The 17,146-nt window shown below is 38.3% G+C and overlaps 1 protein-coding gene across 1 annotated transcript; it reads right to left on the bottom strand.

Annotated features, from left to right (window-relative positions):
• Positions 1-11,895: 11,895 nt before the first annotated feature.
• rgs4 (regulator of G protein signaling 4) lies at positions 11,896-16,603 on the bottom strand. Its single transcript, XM_010872290.3, has 5 exons — positions 16,453-16,603; positions 16,084-16,182; positions 14,992-15,053; positions 13,663-13,826; positions 11,896-13,382 (listed from the first exon to the last, which is right to left on the bottom strand). Exons 1-5 carry the CDS (start codon positions 16,494-16,496, stop codon positions 13,143-13,145), a joined length of 609 nt encoding a protein of 202 aa, XP_010870592.2. The 5' UTR covers positions 16,497-16,603; the 3' UTR covers positions 11,896-13,142.
• Between the last annotated feature and the right edge of the window lie 543 nt (positions 16,604-17,146).

Below are 17,146 nucleotides of genomic sequence, written 5' to 3'. Positions count from 1 at the left end.
ATTGGAGATACATATTAACTGGGCTGGCTGTGTAAATGCTCTGGGTGTTCTTTTTCACATGCCTCCCAAATCTGATAATTTTTCCACCAACTTATGTTTTTAAACAAATTCCCTGTGTAAAAGAGTACCATTCAGTTTTCTAGAGGAAGAAAGGCTGAGGCTTGAAGCCAGTCAGCATTCACACAGCCAAGTGATAAACGTTTGTTATAAAACATAGGCATAGACATTGGGCTCTAAGACCGTCCTTGGGACCAGTGGTAGGCACTCTGTTCAGTAGTTGATGGACCACGGTGGTTAGTAAGTTGTTAAGATGGAAATATGTAGGAGTGGATCTAAAAGAAAAAGAAACAAACTTTTTTGTACCTAACTAATGGCACATATTAACTTCAACCATTATCAGCCGGTCATAAAGATATTCATGAAGCATAGGACATAACGAAATCCAATGTTAACATCATCTAACTAAAGAAAAATGTATACAATCCATTATTAACTAACAAATAATTTCATGTATTTCAATACAGCTTTTAGCATATTCTTAACACACCATGCATTATAATAAGTTGCTTTCACACATTTCATATTCTAGCAAGTAGGTTGTTTTGAAAGGTGGATAAGTTGTATTGTGGATATATGCTATCTCAGCGCAATGTAGCAATGAGACATCAATAGCTTACACTGTTTTTCTGATATGCATGATTCTAAATACGGTGTTTGAGGGGTTCAGCTTTTGGGGGCTGCCATAATCCTTAGTATTGTCCCTATTAAGCACAATTTGACATGATTTTACACCGTAGGTCAGGGGACAGCAGGTGATTATAATCAATTGACTGTCCATTTACCATTTTCACTTGAAGCTAAAATATAAAATCAGATCATATACACTGTACTCAACTGACATGGTATTGTAATACTATCAAAGAACATGCTTCTGACGTGACATTGATAAGGATATCCAATTGCATATATGGGCCAATCTGACGCTATTGCCTAAGATGTCATCCCTTCAGTGAAAACACCATTACAACATCAGTATGGACTTATGAGTCCTAAGTTATCTCTCTTCCATATAGCCTGTGCATGTATTATTTGTAGTGAACCACATAAAAGGCATCAATACATTAAATTCCTGAAGATGTATTTATTTTCTATGTAAATATCTATTTGGTGGTTTTTTGTCTTGATTAAGTTATTAATTACTACCAGACTGGAATTAATGCGAGTTGTTATCAAGAGAGAACTAGACCAGAAGTATCCCGGAGAGAACCGTGTCTTTTCACTGTCATAAAAGAGAAAACATCTTTTATTGTCACTGTTTTTATTATTCAATATTTTTCTCTTCTGCCTTTTCTGTGATTACAAGTTTAGCATTTACTGAAGAACATATCACACCATAATACCCAAAGCAAGGCTAAGGATTTACAAGCAGATTGGAGTCTTTTGCATGGCAAGTGTTTTCAATGATAATACATTTTCTATGTAATGAAATTCAGGATATTTCTACATAGTTACTTTTCATAGATATACAAAAAATAATAAAACCCTAAATAGCCCTTTAAGATCAGAGACAAGGATGAAAAAAAAAAATCACATTTAAAATGAGCACCTCCTAAGATATGGTCCAATTACAAACACACATCTTAGCTTAGCTCCAGACTCATGAGTTGTCGTTCTCTTTTACATATAGTGAGGTTGTATTAAATTCCAATTAACATAATGTGTCTACTGGAGCCAGGAGGAGTGCGTCATTCGCTGGCGAACAAATGAAAATGTCAGAGTATCTACTGGAAAACAAAGTAGAAGCAGATTTACCATGGAAGACAGGGCCAACGCTAACATTGTCACAGCCTAATATGTAAGCTTAACAGTCCCTGTTACTGTCACGGTTGCCAGAATCACACAGAAGGGGGTAATAATGGCCACTCAGGGGCCCCGGTGAAACTGAGAAACATCTTCCTCTCTTACCAGCTACAAGCTTTCACTTCACAGACAGTAGCAGGCTCTGTCACGTGTTTATATTTTCACAAGGCTGTGTCACCCGAACAGGATAAAGAATATCCGTCATCTTGTTACATCTGTATAACATTCCTTTCAGGAACAAGCTAACAGTGTTTATAAGGGCCGCAGCAGTCAATGTGACTTCATGACGTTAAGAAAAAGCTTGCATCACCTTATACTGCCTTGCCAAGCAACACCATTAGCACCCTGTGAAACGTGCCTGGCCCCAAGCCATGTCTCCAAATATATACACTGGGAGAACACAACACTGGTCTGAAGATAACAGCTCACAACGTGCAGAGATGGTCAGATAACACCTCAATGCTTCTTATGGTCATCTGTTGTGTTATCCCATATATCATGAAGAGACGGAGAATCGCAGTGAAAGCTCAGATTAGCAAAACATCACCAGTGCATGTGTAAATCGTTCACTGACAAAAGTAAACAAGAGCTTCACCTTCTCTCATCAATGTACCTTTTTTAAGACAACTTCTCATCATTTCAGTCTGTACCACCAGCTGTCTCCTCTTAAAGCATACAAACAAGAAATCTCAACTGAATTAACCCATCTCTGAATATCACCATCATTATTGTGTTGTTCAGTTGGCATGAGTATGGTGCTTGCAAATGCAGGTTTGTGGAGTTGATCCACGCAGGGGGAAAGTTTGATGAATGATGAAAAGGGTATGCATAAACTATTGTAGATAAGCACGTATGCTAAATGACTTGTATTTAATGACAAAAAAACTAGAGCACTCCCTACTGTTCATAATTTAAGATTCCATTAATGGATGGACAGTTAAAATCAATGCCCATATAATATTAGTGATGTTTGCAATAGCTGCATAGAAAGGCAGTGGAAAATAAAAACATTACAAGGTTCCACTTTGCTACACGTTAAGACGGAGATGTTCTTGCCTTTCATTGAAACAAGCTCAGTGGAATTCTGATAGCGCTGTGACAATGAAACTTTTGCATGATTGTTTGGGAATTTCTGGGGATTTAGACACTGGTGGTAACATGTTTATTTAGATCAACACTGGCAAAAGCTACACTTCCTGTGGTCCACCCAAAACCAAATAAAGACAGTCTATTGATATTAACACACACAAATGCCACCCAGACAAGGTGCTCCAACGTTATTATATCATCAAAATAGTAAAGATCTAAAACACAATAGTGTGTGATGTTTGAATGGTTCTGGAGTTCCTCTCATCCCAGAGCCACAGGCCTCCAGAGCTCCAGGCCTCCAGAACTCCAGACAGGCAGGTCTACCACCAAGGGACTCAACCTGATGACATTAGCAACACCAGGCCCTCTCTGGTCATTTGTAATGACCAGGCCTGCATTGTTCCTGCCCTGCCTGCAGCTACACAAACAAAGAAAGAGACACAGAACATGAAACAGAAGGAGAAAATGAACAAAGGGACAGCAAAAAGAGAGAGGATTAGAGAACATGGGAAGAGAATGAAAAACAATGAACAGAGGTAGATGAAGAGAGAACCCATTTGCTCAACCCGCTTTATATCATTGTAAAGCATGCCCTCCAACCCTGGGAAAGTATCTTCCACCTTCTCTTCTCCTTACTTCTTCATCTCCTCCATTACCCTCCTCCCTTTCTGTAGACAACTTATGACATCCACATGGAAAAAAGGCTCTTCCTTTTCCACTCAGCCTACTGAATTCACTCGTACTACTAATGTCTTCTTCTCTACCCTCTCTTTCCATAATTTCCCTCATCTACTCTTTCCTGACCTTCAGCTGTTTCCACTGTATTAGTCAGACTCACTTCCCTCCCCCAGAAACTAACCCTTGACCGCTTCGGATGTCAGAAACTACAGACTGGCGTCCCTTCTCATTTCTTTTCCAAGAACATGTGACCAACTTCCTTGTTATCTCTTTCATATTGATCCTCTTGACCCTAATCAGACACTCTTCAAGAGAGGTCACTCGACTGAGAACGCGCTCCTCTATGTCACGGAGGCTCTACAATCTCTCAAAATATCATTGTCCAAGATCTATCCACTAACTACTGTAAACCAGAATACAAAGAAAGGAGTTGTTAAAATTATAGCCCACGAACTGACTCAGTCCTGGCCAAAGGTACTTCAATATGTGTTTCAATGTCCTAATGTGACCCCTGAAAGAAAAAGTTGTAATACTCCTGTTGTAAAGCATCATATCCTCTTCACCACCCTCTCAGGGCTATGTGTCTCAGCCTCTACACATAACATACGTTTTACTTCTCAGCTTGCTTTTACCAGGTGGTGTGGAGAAGATCATTGTCTGTGTTCACTGCTTGTGCAAGGCTTTAGACTCTTTCCTGTTCTCTTTCTACACAAAGTCGCTTGTCTCTTTCATTATCCCTCAATGTTCTCTCCTATCACGACTACTCAAATTACACTCAATTACTTATCTTATTCCACTTATCTGACACCCAGGTGGACACATTTCGACTTGCCTGGCAAATATCTCAGCTTGGATGTCAGCCCACCACCTAAAACTCAGCTTGGAAAAGACGGAGCTCCTCTTCCTCCCACTCCAGGACCTCTACACCTTAGATGACTCTTGACTCCCTCTCTGAGTGCACAGTACAGTGGGGTGACCCTGGACAACACCTTGTTGTCCTCTTCAAACATTAAATCAGTGGCAAGCTCTTGTAGGTTAATTCTCTACAACCTTGTAAAGCAAGGGGTACTGCCTCTCCTTACTAGACTATGCTCAATCTTTATTTCCGAACCCGAGCAGTCTGCTCTGCTTCCTCCAGTGTCTTGGCTATTCCACCCATACAACAAGTCAGCTCTCACTCAGTCCGGGTCAAAGCTTTGCTCGATCTTAGCTCCCCAATGGTGGAACGAGCTTTCCCTCGGTGCTAGCTTCTAGAAACAACACAAAAACCTCTTCAGACAGCTTCAGTCCAAAATGGTCTGTTTTTCTTATCTTCTGTTATGTGGATGAGGCCCAGAGCACTATCAGTAAGTGTTAACCAAAAGGTTTAGCAAGTTCTACTTGGCTGGACTGCAGATGAGTTTTCATGAAATATTTTAAACACTGAACTGAACGTTCTCTATAAAACAGAAGCTATTATGCTTTTTGGACTGCATGTTTCAGATCATCCTCAAAACTTGTTGCCTACATTCTGATCAAACTTGTTCATTCATCCACAACTATGTTTCCAATTCTAATGCCACCCAAAGGCAGTAAGAGTTCTGTTTTCTTTAAAAGTATAATCTCCTGACGCCAGATTCAGAATAAACTAAAGAAGCTGCCAGAAGTCAGTGGGTTATGTAAGATAAACAAAATTAGTTTAATTTAGTTTTCGTCGTTGGTTATTTTGACGTATCATAATGGCTCAAGGAGGTGTTTTAACTGGGAGGTCTTTCACTGACAGATATTTTAACCTATAACATGCTTAAACGAAGAAGTTAATGCAGTTGATCAAATTATGCAATTTCTGTGTGTTAGTCTGCTAACACAGATGGGATTTTTCTTGTATCTGTGTCAGTGATTGCAAACTTTAAAGGCAGGTAGACACACACACAGGAAAAAGGGACATAACAAGGTTTAAAGTTGAATTTCTTCTTTCCAGATGGGTTTGTTGATGAACACGTCAGTGAATCATTATTGTTTCCTGTGGAAACCATCCCTTTTCAAATGAAAAAGCCTTTCACACTAACCAGATTCACTCCATCCAGACTGGGAGTCAGACCAGTTTAGTGTGTTTTCTGGCTGTAAATGGAGTCTACCGACCTTGTTTCACTCTGATCGTTTGACACTGACAAGAATTTGGTGGGGTTGTTAGGCCTGGGCCTCCAGGGCATCCGTCCTGCGTCTTGTGATCCAATTCCAACTAGATGTATTTTAGTCTGATGAGTTGGCACTATTGCGTTTTTGCTTGTTTTGGGAACTAATTTTAACGCAGCTGCGATGGTGTTTTTTATATCATAATAAAGCCCACAACAATATACCTGAGCCCTGGGTATCTTGCAAGTCTGGTGACATCCCAGATTTAGTGGAGCTTTTCAGTTTTTGGATTCATAGAAATGATTAATCTTTTATGATAAATGATGAATGTTCGTATAAGCCACATAGAGTAGTGTTTTAGTTGTATTGTATTTGCTCTGTAGACTGTTAAATAAATACATATTGTCTCCTGGTAAGGGAACATTATATAGAAGAAATATATATCTTCAAAAGCATGTGTGGATATGTGTGTGTTTGTATGTGCATTTGATAGACCAAGGAAGTGTTTTACAACCGAATACTGTAGATGCAGAGATGTTAAATCATGTAAATGTATAGTAACTGTGGTCCGTTGAAAACCTATTAAGTTCTAAAAGATTGCTGTCTAAATAGTATCCAAAAATGTGTTGCTTTTCATGACAACCAATACCTAGTAATTCTGCATACTGTAGTTCCAGAAAGGTCAGGAACTTACCTTTCTGTTAAAATAGGTTTAATGGCAGTCACTCACAATTTACCACACCAAGTGCAACTTTTGAAGTATTTATTTATTTTCCTATTCAGCATTTGTAGTGGACTAGGGTTTGTAAGTATTGGAATGCTTCAACATATTGCACTCATTGTTCAGCTTCGTCCAGTACAATACACACCAGCAATCCAAACACGTCTGCCAACATCTAAACATCTGGTCCAAACTCTATGGCACAATAAAGTCCACATTAAGCCAAATGAAATTCCTTCAGTTTTTGTGAGCTGTCTGTACTTATAAAACTAAAGATTCCTCAGAAAACACAGAACTAAAAATGACCATGTTGGGGAAATAAAGGATTGGAATAATTTCTATCTAAAAGCATGATAAAAAAAAATATTAATCAAACTATTTATGACATTTTGACCTTACCCAGGCTTTGTTTAAGACTTCATATTTTTGACTATTTTCTTAAGTAAAATGATAAAACTGAGAAGGTCAAATTGTAATAGGCTCTGTTCAATGTTTCACAACTCCTTTTTCTCTTTTAGCTCTACACAGTGTTCATTCTCCTAATAATTTAACCGTCCATGTAAATTGCATCTCAAAGAGGTGCACCAGTGGGTCCAGACAACATGCCCCAAGGACGACGTTGTCAGTCTTGACAATGATTTGGAACAATTATCCTGATTATTTGGGGGGGGGGGGGGGGTGAGCTACTGATGTCATGTGTAGCAAGTAAACAATAGATTAATATTTAGCCCTGGAAAAAGCTTTGTCGTCACATTACCATGCAAGGATGGATGGATAGATGAATTAGATATCCCACACATTTTACTAGAAGTATCCAAATTGTTTTTGAAATATTGCAATGGCCTGATTTGGCATACATTTAACTGATATATTCCTGCTGTATGCCTTGTAATCACACTATACACGATTCACATCAGTGCAATGAATATTTAAAAAGCTACCGATCCTGGTAAAATCTGAGGCTGTGCAATGTTGTGGATTTCTGAATGATTTCACATTAGACCACATTTGGCCTAAATCTCTAACTTCGGTAAACGCTTCTGAATTCATCAGAAGCCCTTCTGGCACGCTTTGTATATTCCTGATTCTGTAAGTAAATACAGTATAATCCTGATTCTATAAGTAAATACAGTATAATCCTGATTCTATAAGTAAACACAGTATAATCCTGATTCTATAAGTAAACACAGTATATTCCTGATTCTATAAGTAAACACAGTATAATCCTGATTCTATAAGTAAACACAGTATAATCCTGATTCTATAAGTAAACACAGTATATTCCTGATTCTATAAGTAAACACAGTATATTCCTGATTCTATAAGTAAACACAATACATTCCATGGAAGAAAATAGGATCTGGGATTTCTAGAAAATGGTGTTGAAATCAAGATGGTGTTCAAATCGAATCTTACTAGAGGGTGCAGCTATAGCTGTATCGTTACACATTACAGCTCCATATTTTCTAAAATGGCAGATCCCTTTGATTTAAGACCTGTCAAATGAATGAGAATTATATTTTAGCAGTATTACAGTATTATTTACATTTACATTTATATTGAATACATTCTACTCAGTTAATTACTTATCAGCAAAAGTCAGTGCTGGAAAGACCACAATACAATTCATTAACATATTAAACATAAAACCTAGTCAATAAGTCAATGGGGGTGGCGGCTATGAAGTTTAATTATTTCAGGAAGTCCTCGGAAAGGGAGGGTTTCAGATGTTTTCCGGAAATGGGCAGACTAGGCTATCCCAGCCCCAACTGGAAGCTAGTTCATCCAATTCGGGTGCAAGGTGAGAGAAGAGCTTGGACTGGATAGTGACATACAGTAGGGGTTGGGCATTGCCTGAAAGTAGGGAGAACCTGTACTGTACTGTAGGCAAGCATCAAGGCAGCTTTTTCTTGTTTATATTGAGCTTGAGGTAATGGACTGACATCCAAACAAATTATGTCAGACAGGCTTGAAGAGATGCATGTCTGCATCTGGTTGTCAAAAGTGGGTAGGAGAAAGGTAGTTGAATATCGTCCACATAGCTTTATAGGAGAGACCACGTGAGGATTTAAAAGACCCAAGTAGCAACACCATTAGTACTTAGAGTTGTTTTCAGGTACTTAGAGTTGTTTTTTCCTAGACCATAGATTTGTCAGAAACTGCAGCGAGTGAATTGTGAAGAGAGAGGAAACCTTATCCCTGCAAAATTGAAGTGGGGACAACTGACAAAATAAGATTACGTTGAATATAATCAAAAACCTTTGATTTGGGGAATATAAAACATCCAGAGCTTTATACATCTTTGGAAATCTGACAGATTCTGAATCTGTAAATATATTTCGGTAACATACATTTCTGTCAAAACCAAGTAAAAACTAGTCAATAACTGGCATTATTAGAAACCTCAGCAACACTCCTGCTACTGTCATTGCAGATGGCACAGAGGAGGTGAGCAAGAGACAGGTTGCCAGTCACCCAAGTACACAGCTTTTTATTAGTGTTTTTACTTTGAAAGCCCGAACTCAGCCCAGCCAGCTTACATTCTTAAAAAAATAGGCTTGGGCCGCCGTATATCCATTGGTTTCAGGCTGCAATAACAACTCTAGTCGTAAGTGGCCATGAGGAAGACACCAATTGTCTTCATGCAACCTTGTAGGAGCAGCCAATCAAATTGGATGCAATCCAAAGCATACTGTGTCTGCGATGCCCAGACCGGGGGGAGAGTAGGATTTGATGGTTCACAATGTCATTGGCAGAGAATAGATCTAAGAGAATGACAACAGAGGAGAGTTCGCTTGGGAAGAGCAGTCTCAGTTGAGTGGCCCATTTTAAAGCCTAACTGCTTAGGGTTGAAAGAAATAACAGAAGTGTTGGTTTGAGACAGTATGCTCAAGTGTCTTAGAAAGGAAAGTCAGGAGGGATACAAGTGTGTAGTTTTGAACATCAGAATGTTGGCTTCTTTATGAGGGGAACAACTCTCTCCATCTTGAAGTCAGGGAGTACACAGCCAGTGGTCAGGGTTGATGAGGGAGATGGGGAATGGGATAAGGTCTCTGGAGATGGTCGGGAGAATGGAGGAGGGCACTGGGTCAAATGGTCATGTTGTCTCACAACCAGACATCATTAGATGCAGGATATCATATGGAGTGAGCTGAGAAAAAGTGGTTAAATCATGGACAAATTCAGTGTGAGCGGACTTGCTAGGCAGAGTATATGAGGTGCAGATGTCATCAACCTTCCTTTGAAAGTTGTTGACTAAGTCATCAGCCAAGACTAAAGATTGAGGGGGAGGACAATTTCTTGGATATAGAGCCAGAGGCTTTGAAAAAAGAGTAGCCGGAGTAGTCGTTTTATCTTTGCTGCATTTAATGCTAATAAAAACAGAATGCAATGATGTGCAAATTATTTATCCCTATATTTAATAGAAAATAGTACATATCAAATGTTGAAACTGAGAAATGTTATTGTTTTTTGAAAAATGCATGCCCATTTTGAATTTGATGCCAGCAACACGTTTCAAAAAGTTGGGACAGGGTTATGTTTACCACTGGGTTGCATCACCTCTTCTTTTAACAATACTCTGTAAGTGTATGGGAACTAAGGAGACCAATTCCTGTAAATTTTGAAAGTGAAATGTATTCCCATTCTTTCTTGATAGAGGATTTCAGCAGCTCAACAGTTCAGGGTCTCCATAATGCATCAAATGTTTTCAATCAGTGAGAGGTTTGGACTGCAGGCAGACAAGTTTAGCACCTTTTACTACCTTGCTGTTGTAATACGTGCAGAATGTGGTTTGGCATTGTCTTGCTGAAATAAGCAAGGCCTTCCTTGAAATTGTTTTTGTCTGAATGGCAGCATTTGTTGCTCCAAAACGTATATAAATTGTTCAGCATTAATGGTGCCTTCACAGATTAGCCATGTGCACTAATGCACCCTCATACCATCACGGATTGCTGGCTTTTAAACTGTTCGCTGATAAGAAGCTGGATGGTCCCTCTCATCTTTAGTCCAGAGGACGCGGCGTCCATGATTCCCCCAAAAAAATTCACCTTTTGATTTGTCAGACGACAGCAGAGTTTGGCACTTTGCCTCAGTCCATCTTAAAGCAGCGGTGTTTCTGGATCTTGTTTATTATGGTTTCTTGTATGCATGGTAACATTTTTTATTTACATTTCTGGATGCTGCAATGCACTGTGTTATGCAATGATTCCCACTACAAAGTTATGTCCAGATATGACATCCAATATTGTTTTTTGGCCTTGCATACAGAGATTTCTCCTGATTCTCTGAATCATTTAATGATATTGTGTACCGTAAATAATGAGATCCCCAAACTCTTTGGACTTGTACATTCTTAATTCTTAAATTGTTGCGCTATTGCTATTTGCCTGTGCAGTCTTTCATCACAGAATGGTGAATCCCTCCCAGTCTTTACTTCTGACAGACTCATCCTTTCATGGATGCTTTTTTTTATACTGAATCATGATTTGTTGCCAATTAACCTAATTAGTTGTGTGATGTTCTTCCATGTTTAGTTTTAGCATTACCCAACTTTTCTAGTCTTTTGTTGCCCCTGTCTCAACTTTTTTGAAATGTGTTGCTGGCATCAAATTTAAAGTGGGCCTATATTTTTCAAGACACAATAAAATGTCTCAGTTTCTACATCTGGATTTGTTGTCTTGATACCATTTTGCTATTGATACAGGGTTAAAATGATTTGCACAACATTGCATTCTGTTTTTCTTTACTTTTTACACACTGTCCCAACTTTTTTGGAAACAGGGTTGTAATTGTTCATGTCCCTAACTGCCAGCTCAAAGTTGAACATGATAGTCAATTTATTTCAGGAATCTTCCATTTCATTTCATTTGTTTGTTAGCTTGGTTACCAACGTTGTTAAAAGTTAGCTTCGCATTGCAAAGTATTCCAGAAGTGTGCAGCTACAGAGCCATGTTTTCTTCCCTCAACTCTGCTTTGAAACCTAAGCAAAGGGTAAATGTTTATATAGAATTCATTGCATAAAATTAATAAATTACTCAGTGACAATAAAGAGGTAATTTCCTGCTCAGTTTGGGATACAGTTAAATAAATCTTATCTAATCTAGGAAGAGAACCTGAAGTCATTGTTCTATATAGTTGCTTCTTGCTTATGTTGCATGTACACTGTATATAAATACAGTATTCCCCCAAAAACCTCTACAGTGGGAGGTAAAGGCAATATTTATACTGAGTTCTGTCCATAGATTCAAATAGTTCAAACTAGGATCTGGGTCTACATTCCCGTTCCTTTGTTTATGAACAGATAAATTAATTAAAGTATTTGATTATTTAAGGACTCAAGAAGTATTCAGATAGTGCACGGAAATGAGCTTATGTGCCCTATGTTTTATTTTATTTAGTAAGTGAAAATACAACTTTTTTTCATGAGTGTAAAAGGTTGAATCAACTTGTGACACTTTGCTTTATTATAAATAAAGGTTTCAAGTGTACAACAAAAAATAAATATAGACATGATTACTACAACAAATATGCAGCTTTGTAGCATCACTGTAGGAGAGGGGTAGTAATGTTTTCAACACACAGGGCCATACAGTGATATCAATAGTATTACAAGCAGTTTCAGTATCAATGACATTTGCCCAATAAGACACATTTAACATCAATAAGTTAACTATTTAGAGTAAAGAATTGCACAAAAAGCTAAATGGTGATACTATCAAAATGCAACACCATAGATAACACTATAGATTAGCTTCCACAGAATGAACACAAAGCGTACAATCATGGATATTTAAGCAACTTGTCAACATTTAGTGACAATAGTGACATATAGTACACCAACATCATTCCAATTATATGACCAATACATTGATAATAAAGCTGGTTCTTATGTAATACAAAATATTGAAGATGCTCAACACTGACAGTATTGTGTTGTCATTACACCTTATAATTCAGCCCAGTACCATAATGTACATTTGGGTAAGTTGCTACCTTTCTTTTGACCCATGAATGTTTGTAGGTTCACTTTATAAACACACCTGGGAAGGACCAGGTGAAGCAAGAAAAGTTAAACAGTCACTGAATTGCTCAAGGCGTGTATGTTTGTGTTTGTGTGGGTGTGTGTGTTAGGGACATATTGAGATTAGTTCTTTTTTCCCGGAGTGGTGAGTGAAATCGTTCCCTGGCTGGTTAAGACTGGTTAAGACAGGTTAACAGAGGACAAATGAGCTACACCTCTGAAGTGCAGAAACTGGCCACAGGTAAAGCAATGACAGAAAAACACTGAAACATAAACCTCAGTCAGATAAAACACAGCAATTTCCATTCATGTATTACAATGTATTCAGAGGCTTTTAGAACCAGTATTAAAATATGAGCACAACATAGCTTTTTGCCCTTGATGAGTTCCAGACATGAAAAAAGTAAACATTCACATAATAATGAAAATTGAAAGAAGACATTTTTTCAGAAAAATCCCAACTATGATCATTTTCTTCTCTCCTTCTCCTCGAGCACAACTTTTTCTAAAAAATGTAATATTGTGATTCACGTTACAACTGTAATCTGTAATAAAAGACTGAAAAAATAAAAACCTACCCAATCATAGCAAGCTGTTCTCTTTTCCAGATCAACTGATTTTTCCCTCAAGTATTACAATGTTTCTCTCTGTCTTCATCTATGCACCACATCTGTTTTCAGAACAGCCTATCTTCCCTCCCCTTTTCTGCACAGCAAAGGATTGGATGCCTGTGGGCAAAGGGGACAGATCCTGGATCAGTCTGGAGCGGAGAAACCTTCTATATGAGTCTTTCTCCATCAGAGTGAAGATTTTCTGCTGGGCGTTATCAAAACAGGATGGGCCTGCATTCAACACGTTTTTTCTGGTCTCCTCTCGCGTGGCTGAGTCCAGGTTTACCTGATGAGGAGAAAGAAAATGTGGTCATATTACTAATGCAATGAAACAATGACAATGTTTTAACCAAAAGTTCCATAAAAAAGTTATAAAATCCAAAAGCACAATCCCAAGAGAACTACCATCTTTTTGAAAGGGGGAAACAATACCAATGGAATATTAAATTAACTCTTGATTGATTCCGCTGGTTATCCCTTTTGTTTGATTTAAATAGACAGATTTACTATTTATCTGCAAAATTACAATCATGCCGTGAACACGCAAAACCTTTGTTCCGTCCTACCTCATTAGGCGAGTCTGCTTTGACATATTCGGCATAGATCTCTTTGGCTTTAGCTGCCATCTTATTTGGAGCCGAAACTTTATATCCCTCGCAAGCGTTCCAGAACTCCATGTTCTCCTGGCTGAACTCGGACTTCAGGAAAGTGGCGAACACTGAACGGCCAGCTGACGGACAAAGAGAAGGATAGGTTAGTCAGGCCCTGATGGGAGTCATAGAGGAAGCAGCGGAATGTCCGAGGTCAAGGCCTAGATGGTTCTCAAGAGGCCGATGCTCCCGCTCCGTGTCCCGACAGACAGCCTGACAACTCAGGGACTGTCAGTGCACACACACATACACACACACACGCACACACGTGCACACAAACATTGAGGCTGCAGAGAAGCAGGCCCACAGGGGCCACTCAACATTGCCTCCAGACACGTAGCACACGTCCAGACCATGAGAACACAGCCAAAGAGCCATGTGTTCCCTGACAACACAAAGCTAGTAACAGAAGACTCTCAGTCAAGTACCATACAGCTCCAAGCATCTTGCTAGTTTGTCAAACAAAGTGTGTCTTTAGTTTTGTGGATTAGTAATATGAAGCTGCAGTCTTTTGTCAGAGACGTAGCTCTTCACAAAAATTTATATATACTGTAGAAATTGATATATACTGTACAACATATTATATGCCATAATATTTGCCAGATAAGTTGACTATGAACAGATTCTCATCAACAGTAATGGTTTGGGTGCAATTGGAATTAACTTTCGGGTGCAGAGCCGTGGTCGGGTGGATACACTCCCAGCAGCATGCACATATGGTTCTTTGGCAGGGCCTCAGGTTCAATACCCATCCCCACCCTTCACATCTGTCTCCACTTCACCAGTCTCCCTCCTAAGTCTACTGTTGATGAATAGACTTGCAAAAAAAAAATACAATACAAATAATTAAGCATAGTGACTGTCCACTCTCCTTTGAAAGACATAATTAACTGCATTACTCTGGGACCGAATGATCGACCTCTAAGATTCACTCCACCACTCCAAGATTCGCTAACCACTTAGCTAGCCGATTTATATCTACACAATAGAAATTAATACAACAATTTGCACTTTTGAATCCAGTAAACCACCATCCCTCTCCTCATTCATGATTAACCTGGCTGTGAAATGTCACCCTGCTCTATCCATTATTGCCCACTTTAGTGAAGTCTCTACTCTGCCTCTATAAACTTCCACATGCCCTACGATCAAACCAATATTTATCAGCTGGCCTCATTCATGTTTGAGCATGAAGGACCAAATCTAAAATATTAAGATATTTTCTTTGAATTGTGAGAAACTCACCTTCACTATTCATCAGATTGTTGAAAGACAGCTTCCAATTATTCACATCAGCAGATGAAACTCTAAAACCAGAGGAAAAACATATATTCAAATATATTTTCAAATACATGTGTAGTAATTACTTTCAAACAGTATATTATCATTTATTTCTAAAAGACAAATATTTAGAATACATTTGGAAAGCAATAACAAGCATTTCAACAATTTCAAATGCAATACAATGCAGTTAAAGGCCCAGGGCAGAAAAAAGTGATATCTGTGATTCTAGCCTCTTTAGGTGGGATTTGCTGTCCCTTTTAATTTAAGACATACAACCAGAAAAGACTGCATGGAGGCTTTAACCCAGGTATTTGAAAATAGTGTTTGTAATATTTTTTAGCTATTTAGGGGAAATTATTAGAAAATACTTTTGAATACTACAATAATTAAAATGAATACAAATTCAAATGAAGTATTTAAAAGTATTTGAACCAAAGTTCCATTTCAATAAATCTATCTGTGTCATATTGCAATCAGCTAATTTAAATCCAGCAGATGTCATATCTCACATCTTACATAATGTTATGTATAACACTGATATTGGTGACAACTTTTCGTGAGCATCAGCCATGCTGAATAGAACAATTTAAGCTAATAAGAAACCAGGCATTGGAAAACAAGTACATTAAGTATTCAAAGGACAAGTTACAGTTTGATAAAAAAAAAACTGAAATGACAATACAATTATAAATTGCAATTAAGGGGTTGCATTTATTTGTATTCATTGAAAGAACATTGATTAAATTAGTGAGATTAGTGCTGATGAAAGTAACGATCTAGCAGGATATTCTCTGTGCTAACTTGTTTAGGAACAGCTGGTATTCCTTTGATCTTTACCTACATGCACAGTATTCTCCATTGTGTGATATCCATTTTAAAGTGTCTGAATGCTGTAACATGTATTATCTGGTGAATTGTTCAATGTAAGATGATTATGGCTACAATATAGTACATCCTTAAACTTACATATCTTAACAATAAATACAATAATTATATATTTTAAACCAACTTATTACGTCATTCAATTGGTTTAAAATCTCCCAAAACACTCACCTCTTAACAGCGGTGGTCTTCTCTTTCACCTGTTCGTAGTCTGATGGAAACTCAGGCATGTGGAGCAGAAAGCCAATCTTGTGCTTGATGTCTTTGGCACTGAGGAACAAGACAATGTGTGGATAGTGTTAGACTACAGAATGAAAAGCTGTCATAAAGACAAAGCATTATTTCCTATTACTATAGCAGAATCAAGATTCCTGGCACTCAATTGGTCTAGAGTTCTGTACTGTCTGTACATTTACCATTACGGTTCAGATACGACAGGATGAATTTCTTAATGTCTTCGATCTCATGTACCATTAACTGTCTGTTACTAATCATCTACAACATGCAGCGGAACCTCCGAAATGAACATAAGTATCGTACCTTTTCAAGCAGGTTGCAGGAAGTGTTGATAAACCCTTACACATGTTGCCTGTTTGAGAAATCCAAATCCAGGAAAAAGATTTGCAGTGTTTTGGAGAGCAAAGGAAAAGGCTGTAATAGTATGACTGTTAGTCCTTTCAGTGTCAGTAAACAAAGTGTCTTACTGAAGTCTCCTCCCACCATTGGGGTTTTATACAGCTACAGTGGTCACACACCAATGAACAGCCAATCACAAGCCTCTGTGGACTAAGTACAGTGCATGAAAATGACAGAAAGTATGTTTTTTTTCCCAGAAGAGGTGTTTTTCTTTGCCTATCCTTTTTGGTAGGGTAATTGTATTCTGGCAAAGATGGCCAAAGAACTACATCACTAGTACATAATGTTTTTTCAAAAGAGATCACGTTGGACCATATTGTGCTGTGCTTCAGAAACATCTCAGGTCTTAAGTAAAGGTAATTTGAGCATGTTTCCCCAACCCACCTCTGTTATTGATATAATCATCAACTACTCTCGTCTCAACTCTACACTTAATATCTCCAGAACATTCCTACACCCTCTTGTTTCATCACCCATACTCAGCTTTCTTTGATCTACACGAAGGCGAGGGGGAAAATGACACATATCTTTGCCTCCAATGTTTAGCCAGCATGTGTAAGCATTTGCATTCTGTATTTCAGTGAAACTGGTATGTGAC

This window comes from Esox lucius, chromosome 8 (assembly GCF_011004845.1).
Source record: "Esox lucius isolate fEsoLuc1 chromosome 8, fEsoLuc1.pri, whole genome shotgun sequence".
Lineage (NCBI taxonomy): Eukaryota > Metazoa > Chordata > Actinopteri > Esociformes > Esocidae > Esox > Esox lucius.
The sequence above is the reverse complement of the archived record's forward strand: the minus strand, read 5'-3'. Positions and strand labels throughout refer to the sequence as shown.